The sequence below is a fragment of the Biomphalaria glabrata genome, chromosome 4 (assembly GCF_947242115.1).
Source record: "Biomphalaria glabrata chromosome 4, xgBioGlab47.1, whole genome shotgun sequence".
Classification (NCBI taxonomy): Eukaryota; Metazoa; Mollusca; class Gastropoda; family Planorbidae; genus Biomphalaria; species Biomphalaria glabrata.
The window spans coordinates 32,973,469-32,985,536 of NC_074714.1; the positions used below are offsets into that span (position 1 = coordinate 32,973,469).

At 33.5% G+C, this 12,068-nt stretch overlaps 1 protein-coding gene across 3 annotated transcripts; it reads right to left on the reverse strand.

Moving 5' to 3' along the window:
- Positions 1-267: 267 nt before the first annotated feature.
- Positions 268-10,872, reverse strand: LOC106054071 (U6 snRNA-associated Sm-like protein LSm3). Of its 3 annotated transcripts, none has more exons than XM_056026376.1 (4): positions 10,778-10,872; positions 2,777-2,887; positions 1,752-1,847; positions 268-407 (listed from the first exon to the last, which is right to left on the reverse strand). In XM_056026376.1, exons 1-4 carry the CDS (start codon positions 10,796-10,798, stop codon positions 324-326), a joined length of 312 nt encoding a protein of 103 aa, XP_055882351.1. In that variant the 5' UTR covers positions 10,799-10,872; the 3' UTR covers positions 268-323. The 3 variants fall into 3 exon arrangements, with proteins under 3 accessions (XP_055882351.1, XP_055882352.1, XP_013065240.1); XM_056026377.1 differs by lacking the exon at positions 10,778-10,872 and adding an exon at positions 9,083-9,115; XM_013209786.2 differs by lacking the exon at positions 10,778-10,872 and adding an exon at positions 4,539-4,562.
- Between the last annotated feature and the right edge of the window lie 1,196 nt (positions 10,873-12,068).

Genomic DNA, 12,068 nt, shown 5'->3' on the forward strand with positions numbered 1-12,068 from the left:
TTGAGTGAATATTTTTGTGTTGTCATGTTTCTATCTTCCCAAAAAAATAAAAAAGGGATTGATTGGTTCATAGGCAGAAGAAATTATAAATACTTAACAACATGTGTTTATTCACAGTATTATTACCACAAGTATATATTTGATATATTTATTATGTAAATGGATTTGTTTAAATTCATATGCAATACACGAAAAATGTAAGAAAATGTGCAGACTATTAGTGAGGTTATTAAAAAGAGATCAATCTTAAAGTAAATACAACAAAAATCATTTTACAAAAAGTCATTTAATACAAGTAAACATCAGAAGATATAGAAAGGTGTTCATGTAGCAGTCCTCATGGGTGGAGAGACTAGAATAACACCATCACCTCTGACAAACAACATGGCTATAGATCTTTTAGTGGTCTGGGGAAAAGAAAACATTTCAATGTAGCTGTCAAACTTGAGTGGAGGGACATAACTCTCATAAAATGTTGGAAGATTAAAACAGCATATTGATTTTGTATAATTATTCAGATTTATATCACAGAATATCATAAAAAAAACAGCAACTTCTAATTGGAATAATTTTATTATTTTACTACAAAATTTTCAGTTTTAAACTGCCAACACAAAAAATGCCATCCTTTGGAAATAAATGAAAAGTCAAGTATCGGTACTTGTACTAAATATAAGTAAATGTTAATACTTTTAAAGAAGTAAATGTGACAGTAACAAGAGAATTATTTTTTTAGCCTTCATATATATCAATGAATTATCAAGCATAGGTGAAATGTAACTGTAAGTTATCCGTTAAAAATTAAGATAATATTAAGAGTAAAGTCTGACATTCTAAATATCCTATTTGTACATCCGAATAATAGAGTACCATCACAAATCAAAAACACTTTCTTAGTATGTACGTTTCTAGTTTCAGCATTTATTTTTTAATTTTTTTTTTTAGAAAAGGTTACAAGCCTTTTATAAATTTAAAAAGATAAAAACTTAGTTAAGTGTTACATCTATCAAATTTAGCACTCAGTACAAAACTCCCATTGATAAAAAAAATATCAAGGAATTCTATATATAAAACAATTATACATGTTTAAATCTAAAGTCATCCTGGTATTGTTTCTTATCACTTAAAAACATTCCTTTAAAAGATTAAATAATTAAATTCTAGATATCCATGAATGTTAATTAAAGACATAAATAACTCTGCTAGGTCATTGGCATTCCTGGCTGATTCATGCTACCTATTCCATGGTCTAATGACACTAAGGAAGAAAGAGCACTTGTAATATTAATATTGTTCTAGTATATACATGAAGGAATGTGTCTTTCTGAGCATTTTATTACATTGTGTATTTGTAACTAATTGTTCAGATTATTTATTGTTATTGTTAGATTGGTTTTAATTTCCAAAAAAGGATCTATTAGAATAAATTAATATAATTTAGTTAGTCTTTTAGTCTTTAACTTATTCATAAAACAATGGGTAGATAAACTATGTCTGTTGAATTCCAACCTAAACTACTACTGACTAAAGCTGCTAGACCAATGCTGCTGGTAAATCTAACAGACTGCATGCTGACTTGGTGTGACAGACAGTCATTTTGAAACCACCTTTTTCTTTAATGAATGACTGCACACAAATGTTGCAATGGAATAACAAAAGTAAGTGTTCCACACTCTCACTAAAAATATTTTTATTTTACTGGGTTTTTTTTTACTTAAATAATAGTGTAGGTTTTTTGTTGTTCTTGTTACCTTGAAGATTTCTTCATATGTCTCCTCATCAATTTCAGAAGTAGTTACTGTTTCTTCTACATCACCTAGTATCATGTTCAGATGTTGGTCATAAGCCTAGATCATTGTGTGCAGAAAACAAACAATAAAAACATAAAATATACTTTTTAAAAAAAAAGCAAAGCTTATATTAAGGGCAATTGTATCAATTATTTGTATCACAGCTTGAAGGCATTGATGGTCTCCAGTGCTAGAATTTGAGGGTCTTTAGATGAATGACTTAGCTTAGTGGCATTAGGGCCTACTAGTTTCAAGCGTATGTCTGGGGTCGTTGGGCAGCACCAAGGGGGAAGGCGATGAAAACGTTAAATGTTTGGGTAGGGTAGGGTTTTGTCTGTTACCTGATACAAGAAATAATTGTGCAAAACTTCAATTTAGAACAGTGATCTTGTCTACTTTAGTAGAAGGAAATGAGAAGGCTGACACACTCTCGCCAAGAGTGGGAGAACTAACTCACTAATAAACTCTGCACTCTATCCAGAAGAATTGAAGAAATTAATTTTAAATAAAATAAATGAGAAATGGACGAGCTCTCATCCAAATCACAGGAAAGATGATGCTTACTATAAGCTATCCTGACAAGACCAACGTCTAATCTTTCGACTCAGGACCGGACACAACAGAATGCGACAACACATGTACCGGAAGCTCAAAATTGGAACCAGTGAAATCTGCCCATGTGGAGTATCACCAGAGAATGCTGACCACGTCCTCCAAAACTCTCTTTACCAAGAGGCCCGTATAAGACATTGGCCCCAAATCACCCCAATAGAAAGAAAACTATATGGAGAGCTCCCTGATTTGGAAACCACTGCGCAGTTCATCTCATGTATTGGTCTAGTCATCTGAACACCCCAACATAACAATGAGAACGAAGAAGAAGAAGTCTACTTTAATACATTATTAAAATTGTGTAAGATGTAGACAACATTTAAATACTTTACATATTATGTTACTAGTAGAAATTTCTCAAGCTTATATCTTACATGTAAGCGTCCACGAAGTTCTCTATCTGTCCTCATCTTGACATAAATCCTTTCATCTAAGCTAAGCCGAACAAGATCCAGTGGCTCCTCCACAGTTTGTACTGGTATGGCCTAATACAAGAACAATGATTTTAAGAAACTTTGACTTTTTTTTTAAACTTAACAGTTTTAAAGGACTTCATATTACTATTACTGGCACTTAGTACTTATTTAATAAAGTCAAAGTATTGTGCCTAGAAATATTAAAATATAGACACTAATAGACAAGAGTTCTACAGACGACTACTCTTTCTACTCTAGTCTGTGACTACTGACTAAAGTTCACTAAAGTGACTAAGAATCTCTAGATCTAGAATAATCTAAGAATAAGAATGAGTCTATAAATCTGAAGTATAAAAATAATAAACTAGTTAACTCAATTATAAATATAAAATAATAATAAATTTAAATAAAGTCTCAGTAGGTACTTTGACATCCTTACTCCACTGACCTATAAACTGCTAGACTAGCTGCTATAATGCAGCTATAAGTTTTGAAACAGCATAGCTAGACTTCCAAACCCATGGTGTTAGTTGATTGATTGTTGTTTTTACAATTGCTTCATTTTTTAAAAACCCTTGTTGATAATCTTAAAGGAGGATTCCTAAGCTTTCGAATGATACCACATTGTCAACAAATGAAAGTCGTGTTTATTTCGAAAATTTACAGTAAAGTCAGAGGTAAGAATGATTTTGCATTTACTATCATTTTTAAGCAAGCTTGGTATATCATTTTTAAGAAAGTTTGGTATTTTTTTTTATTGTATTTAGACCTAGATTTATGCTTAAAGTTTGTTATTTCATTATTTTTTAATGAAATTTTGTCCTCCAAAATTAAAAAAACTTACCCTAACATGCTGTTATCAGTTATAAATGATGCCAAATTAGGCAATTTTTCGAAATGGGAAAGTGGAAAAATTGTAACTACCATAACAATCTATGATTATAGTATTAAAATCAATATTTCTATTGATAGAATAGTGTTAGAAATTTTTTTTTCTATACACAAAACATAAAAGGAAATCAGCTTATTAAGGCAAGTTTGGGCTCATCCTGATGATGTTAAATGAAGTCACTCCATGATGTAGCCACGTGTGGGGCCAGACATTAGCAATTCTCATTGATAATATGAAGTATAAATGATTTAAATGCATTGTTTAATGGCTTACCTTTGATCAACCTAGTGCTGGAGAGAATGCTATCAAGGTGTTATTTTACATTATATTTATAAATATTATAAAGCTGAGGACGTTTCTATCAAACGGCATTCTACAAAAAGGATCAAATTCAATTTACATATAATAGGATTAGCTGTGAATGAATGTTAGCTGCATGTGAGATGAAACAATCAAATTAAAAATCATACAATGGGGTAGCTGTGTTCCAAATTTCAAGCTTCTATCTATTATGGTTATAAAGTTATGATGAGATAAAGACGAAAATTCATTTTTTCTATCACAGTTTTTTGGTCATTTTCTATAGTCCATTTTTCTACACATAAAACAGCATAACTTTTCTCCAAGAGTAAAGTGCGAAGTTCAAACAGCCCCGATTTGTATAGAGGTTCGATCGGTTCACTTTTTATTGCTAAAACTTTTTTATTTGAATGTTTATCAAATTACTACTATATTGCTATTGCGCACGCACCTTTTTTCTAGATCTAGACTAGAGTCTATAAATATAAAGAAGTCTAGGCAAGATCCTGTTTCAGTTCATTTATTTACCATTGCTTAATCACGGCAACAGGCAGCCACTTTTTGCCAGATGGACTTCGTTACTGATGCAATAATAAAACAAAAAATAAAATTGACGAAGAAGTTTTTGTTTGCAGCCAACTAAAAATATAATTCTGATAAATAAATATATATGGGTTAGTAAGTGTAGACCTATTTTATTTAATCAAAACATATATCTACATTTTAATATATCGAGAATCTATAGCATTTCTATACATTTGTATGTGTTTAATAGCTCAAGATTGTTAATAATAAAATGTTTATGTTCTGTTTTTCTCTGGCAATTATTTAATAAAGTTTTAAAAAATCATCATGTTTCTTTTTTTTAATTCTTTTTTTAATGCCGGCCCTCCTCCTTTCTCATTCTGGACTTGGGAAGACTAATGGTGGAGTTACCGGCTTTTAATTACACGACTACGGTACGGTACGACAGTAGAGGAGACAGAGATGCTAGTTGATATATCCAGAAGCAGCCTTAGGGGGTGGCGAGTGGGGGAATTTTGGAAATTTAGGCACCGGTAAATTAAGCACTTTTTGACAAGGTGAAAAATTAGGCACTCTTTAATAAATTTCCAGTGCCGCGTCTCGGGCGGCCCCACAATACCAGAAATATTTGTATAGAGTTTGTTGAATCATTATTTGCGTCGATTGAAGGCATATAAATCAATATTAGAGGACTGCAGACAAAACCTTACTAGCTAATACTTATATGCAGAACAATTACAATACACAGTACGTAATTAATAGTCAAACGGCCAATAGTACGATACCTACGTAAAGTAGCGCTTTAGGATTTTGTAACAAAAAATAAGGCGTATAGCATTAGAGTTGAACAAGCTCATTTGGTTCATGTGATATTGTCTAAATAGTCTATGCTTATGGCTCACGGGCCCGTGTATGACACTCGTCCGGGGGACGGCATATGACATTACTACATTAGCCACGGGTCCCGTGTACTGCTAAGGCCACCTGATACATCAATAAAGTAGCCTCTGTATAAAATAACCTGTCTCCTTATTATCTTTAACCGAAGCCGGTAGAGGAGATAGGCGATATTTAACACATTAAAAATAGTAGCTTCTGTATCAAATAACCCATGTCTCCCCATTTTCTACCAACGTATAAACGAGTCTGTGTTATTAAATAGTCTAAATAGTCTATGCTTATCGCTCACGGGCCCGCGTATGACACTCGCCCGGGGGACGGCGTATGACATTACTACATTAGCCACGGGTCCCGTGTACTGCTAAGGCCGCCTGATACATCAATAAAGTAGCCTCTGTATAAAATAACCTGTCTCCTTAATATCTTTAACCGAAGCCGGTAGAGGAGATAGGTGATATTTAACACATTAAAAATAGTAGCTTCTGTATTAAATAACCTATGTCTCCCCATTTTCTACAAACGTATAAACGAGTCTGTGCCATTCACTTTTTTTTCGGCTTTATGGGTAAATAATACGGCATAATAAAAGTGTTTGAAAAAAAAAGTGTAGGGTTTTACGTGAAATTTTACAAGATTACGATTCTATTCTTAGCGAAGTCTTCTTAACTTTTACGCAAAACTGTGTTGGCCTACTCACTGCCTACTGTACACAATATTTGAATGTAAATCTGATAATTTTTTTTTGAAGGTTCGTGACTAGATTAAACTATTAAAAAATTATTTTAAAAAAACAACGGCGAGCTGCTTTCAATTGATATCGGTATCTAATTCGAAGCTATCACGGAAGGCAGACACAGAAGGAAACAATAATTAAAATGACCACTGGAAGATAATGTGTTAAATTTGACAGAAAAAAAATCATGGGTAATTATCAGCAATCGTTACAAGCATACTAGAGAACATATCCTCATCGCGCATACTATTGCGATATTGAAACTCTTGCAAATAGCTTTGAAACAATGCACGACTTGTTCCTAATTGCCTTTTTAACTTGCGTTTTGCGCGCATCCACAAATTCTCGATGTTTTGAGTATGAATTTCAGGGTCCAAAGGGTCCACAAAATTTTGTTGGTGAACAACAACTGAATGAGAATAAATCCCTTGGCCAATTTGTGGAATGTTTGCATATGCTGCCCAGCCATCTGATATTATATGGCTGCCAGGCAATATATGCTCCACGATGCATTGTTCCAACGTGGCTTGCTCGGCGGTCTGGAACCTCAACAAGAAAACAGTGCCCACTTTCTCTTTTCACTCCGCCGAAAACCCAGTGTCCCTCTGGCCATTGGCCACGGTTATATTTTCTATGAAAATATTTAGACTCATCTATCTCAACCACAATGGGCTCAAAATTTTCATCCACACCACCGATTTGCAAGCCATGATTTTCATTTCACCGCCCACATTCCTCGCGCAAGAAGAAGTCAAAAAGGGGAGGGGGGGGAATAAAAGTTATCTAACAAATTCCAGGATGACATCTAGATGTGAGAAGGTATAGGAAAATCCTTCGGCCAGCTGAGCGTCATTAATGTCTGTCTTTTCTACGCTGTACCTGAGTAGGGGGACACAACCAATGGGGAAAAAGATTTACTAAACTAAAAAAAAAACTCACACTGTTTATTAGTAAAAATGTGAGTGTAGTTAAAGTTTCAAATTATAAATAATTTACTATGCATTTAAAAGAGTAAATTATTCAACTTGTGATGTAATACTAAAATTTATAAAATTATATGTATCAAATATAAAATTTATAAATCAATTTATTTGGGAATAATAATAGCAAAGGAAAATCTGTCAAGTTCTTACAATGAGGAATATTTTCAGAGTTCTTCATAAAACAATGAATCAGGCTCCCTTTCACAGGCGGCTACTTCAAAACATATTGGGTCTACATGTCGATCATCAACATAACTTTTTACCGCACCACCCCTATCCTTTCAAAAGTGCGCCTCCCCTTCCAAAAGCACATCTGAAGGGTTAAGGTAGATAGGGAGAAGGCGAATAGCCTATTTATCGCCAACTCTCCCATCCGAGTATGTGTCTATCATCATAATCCTTTGCTTTATAGTTGAAGTTGGTGGTGGGGGGGAGAGGGGGGCTGAAGTGGTAACATTTACTACCCTACACTCAAACTTGACTTTGCTAAGGATTTAGAAGTTGCTGATTTTTTTAAAGACTTAAGATTAAATTTGTCCTTTAAGTTTGTTGAAATGCAAATGTCTTATAATTATAAGCACATTACAAAAATTTTCAACAGAATGATAAATTTGATATACAAATAAATCTAAAAAACTTGAAGTCACGTTAGAAATATCTTTAAAATTTTAAAGACTAATGACACAACTATGGTACTTAGTGAACAAGCAAAGAAGATGCTGATAGAGATCTAAAGACTTCTCTATTAACATCAAAAGTTCTCTGTATTGACAGTAAAAAGTTCCATGTAAGTAAGCATTGATGGTCACTTCAAAGCATGACCTTCATCGACCTACAGCTACACGAGTTCCTGTCTGTTTGCACAATGCATCTTGCCCTGCTACTGAATGATTCGCACCTGGACGTCATCATTCTCTGGTCAATCTATTGATTCCCTATCAAAGAATATCTCAAGTTTGTCCGTGTATGTCTACACCCTCACCCACCTCTTAGCCCCTCCCAGCCCGCTCCCGCAGTTTCACACCCATCCTCTCCCCCCCCCCCCCCGCCCGCAGTTTCACTCTCATCCTCCCCCCCCCCCCCCTGCCCCCACAGTTTCACCCATTTCAGCTTCAGTGACCACATTCCTTTACTCTAGTCTAGAGGCTAGATTAGAGACAGTCATTGTACCTGGTATATATCTATCAAAGGAATAAATATTTATGACATTCTTTTCTATAAGGACATTTAAGCTGTTATAGCGTGTTCTAGATATATGCAACAAGCCTCATAACACACAACAAGTATTTCAACTTTGTTAAAAAATATTACAAGTTGTCAGCACCTTAAATCTTCATCAAAACATTTAAAATGTAGAGTGGTTTATCTATACAATTATCCCATCATATCTATTTAAATTCAATTTTTATAGTATATAAAAAATGGGTACCTAGATTTACGCTTTTTCATGTTATTACTGTCATTCTAATTTAAGAATAATAATTATAATGTATACCCCCCCCCCCTTTTTTAATACTTCAACTAATATAGCATATATTCCTATTAATTCTATTTGTTTTATTTTCTTTCTCTTTCTATCATGTTTTAGCTCACTGTATTAAAAATCAAGTCTGTTATCCCCCCTTAGAAATATTTCTTTTAGACTTGATCCAGCAGCTAGACAACGCAAAAAAAATCTGGCCTGCACCAATATGGCTGCCTCGAGACGTAAATAAATGAACTAAAAGCAGATAATGCTAAAGTCTAGAGTTACGAGTCTAATTATAAAATTTATAGCAATTATAAAAATCTAATTTTATAATAAAAAATTAATAGATCTAGATTAATCTAGATCTACTCTAGATTTAGTGGTAATAGGCGATATTATGCCGCCCATGCCTGATCCGGTTCTTTCTGTGGTCTTACTGTAGACAATAAGCTCCTAAACCTACCCTCCAAAGCTGTACCATCGCAAATTAATATTAAGCCGAAAAAAAAATATTTAGTTTTCAAGTTCTTTTATCATTGTTGTAATGAAAAATACGCCATTTTGTTTACTACGTTCTTAAGAGGATGTAACTCTCCATAGTTTAAAAAACAATAAACTAAGAGCAAGTATCACTGAACTATATATTATTTTGATGGAATTTAGTATAATCAAAATTTAGATTTAGTGCTAGCTTTAGGGTTAGGGTTGGAATTAGGTTTAGGGTTAGGTTTAGGATTAGGTTTAGAATTAGGGTTAGAATTTGGTTTAGGGTTAGGATTAGGTTTAGAATTAGGGTTAGGGTTAGAATTAGGTTTAGGGTTAGGTTTAGGATTAGGATTATTAGGTTTAGAATTATGGTTAGGGTTAGAATTAGGGTTAGGTTTAGAATTAGGTTTAGGGTTAGGTTTAGTGCTAGGTTTAAGATTAGGTTTAGAATTAGGGTTAGGTTTACTGCTAGGTTTAGGGTTAGGGGTTTGGGGTTAGGTTTAGGTTTAGAATTAGGGTTAGTTTTAGGATTAGGGATAGGTTTAGAATAGGTTTAGTGAAACCTAACCCTAAATCTAACCCTAAACCTAGCACTAAACCTAACCCTTAACCTAGCACTAACCCTAAACCTAAATACTAAACCTAACCCTAAACCTAGCACTAACCCTATCCCTAAACCTAAATACTAAACCTAACCCTAAACTTAATTCCCTAAACCTAGTACTAAACCTAAACCTAAATACTAACCCTAAACCTAATTCTAAACCTAACCCAAATTCTATACCTAATTCTTATTCTAAACCTAACCCTAAACCTAGCAGTAAACCTTTTATTTTGATCCTACTAAACCTAATCCTAAACTATAATATAGTGCTCCAAACGATATATAGTTCAGTGACATTTTTTTCTTTACTTCCTCTCTAGAACATCATAACAATATGGCGTTGCCTCTATTAAAGCAATAATAAGGAACCGTAAAAACTAAATATTTTTTTTTCGGCTTAATATTAATTAGCGATGGTACAGCTTTGGAGGGTAGGTTTATGAGCCTATGGTCTACGGTAGGACCACAGAAAGAACCGGATCAGGCGTGGGCGGCATAATATCGCCTATTACCGATTTAGTTAGAGTTACTCAGAATGTGAATGTAATTATTCAATGTTACTAAATGTTAGAATTCAATCATTCATAAAAAAAAAGAATAGATTAGATCTATTATTTATTATTTATCATCATCATCATCATCATGAGATTAAATAATCATCTTTTTTAGATCTCTAGTTAGTAGTAGTAGAGTCTAGTAGTAGTAGTACTAGTAACTAAGTACTAGATCTAGTACTAATAGTGATAGTTAATAGTAACTAATTAGACTAATACTAAATACTTTACTTATAGTATACTTATACTATCATTATCATCTAAAATCTAGTAGGGCAGGCTAGTCATCTAGTATCTACTACTACTACTACTACTTAGAGTCTGACTTAGTAACTAGACTACTTAACTACTTACTATGACTAAGTACTATTATATTAACTTAAATCTGGATATATCTAGATCTAGACATTATTAATAATACTTGACAAAAAAATTGAATGTCTTGATCGAAAGATTAACTTATTACACTACTTAGATTTAGATCTAATTACATTAATAAAGATCTAATTCAAACCTGGTCTTGATCGTCCGCCATTTTTGTTTACAAGTGATAGAACTGTTTAGAATGTGGATCAACTTTTTGAAAATGTGAAGAAACAAAAAAAAAAAGTGGGGAGAGGGGGGGGTGCGGGGTATTTCGAGCTAAATGGCAGTTGTAAAATACAACGATATAGATCTAGATCAGCGGTTCTCAGCCTTCTTAGCTTGCGAACCCTTTTTACAATTCCCCACTATGCCGTAAAATTAGTTTTGTTCATAAGTATAAGTAATTTAGTTTTTGTTATGGACTAATACCTGCATTGTAAATATCTTATATGCATTGTCAAAGTTTTATCTTTAAGCACGCAACATTGTTTCATTACATTCTTGAAATAAATATTTCTCCTAATGATTAAATTAGAAATGAATTAGATTTGATCTTTGACTTGCATTTATTTACTTTTATTTCTTCATCACCATATTCATGTTGTATGTTAATGTGGGAAAGGTGAAAGGAAGGCCCCACCTCTCCCTATCAGAAATTCATATGCCTCTGAATGTTAATTTTCAGTCTTTTTTTTTTTTTTTTGGCGCGACCTTCTAAATCTGTGGAGTATCTTTTCTTTTCAAGGAGCATATATCTGTTGTATTTGCAATGCACTGAGCGGGCCTATACATTTACATTATAATTTTTAAAAGTAAAAATACTATTCAAAAGGTTCTGAAAAATTAAGACATTTTGCGCGCATCAAAATAGTCTAATATCTAAAATCTAAGGGGTCGTTCGTACACTACGTCACGCAAAAAATAACCATTTTTGACCCCCCCCCCCTTGTCACAAAGTATCACAAATTTTCAGACCCCCCCCCTCCCTTCCCCCCATCTGCGTCATGTCACAAAATTTAAAAAAATACTTATTTCAAATTATTTATTTCCCATCAATTTTTTCCCAAAGAGGTTTCATGTGCTCATCGATAGTAGGCTATACACGGGAATATTTTCTTCTTCTGCTTGAGGAGCTGACTCGAAAATTAAATTGTCTTCGGTGAGATCTTCATTTATCCATTCCACACTCTCCTCACCTGCGTTCCCCAAAACTACAAGGACTTTGTTGTCTTTTTATTTTCTTATATAATTCTTTTGGCTTTCTGTGCTCGTGTTTTTTTTTTTTGGATGGTGGGATTGACTTTTTTTTTGTGATTTTTTTCAAAAGAGTTAATGATGCAAAGTTATAGAGTCCACACTCACAAATTTTGTTCTGAAGTTGACCGGAAAGTGATGGGCAGAATTGATCGTAGGGGATTGCCTTTTGAGATAAATGAAGA

Coding starts and splice junctions, on each gene's coding strand:
- LOC106054071 (XM_056026376.1), bottom strand. CDS start 10,798: ATGGCGGACGATCAAGACCAG. Junction 1,848..2,776: donor AACTTCGTGGACGCTTACAT/GTAAGATATAAG, acceptor ACAATGATCTAG/GCTTATGACCAACATCTGAA. Junction 408..1,751: donor CATATGAAGAAATCTTCAAG/GTAACAAGAACA, acceptor TCTTTTCCCCAG/ACCACTAAAAGATCTATAGC.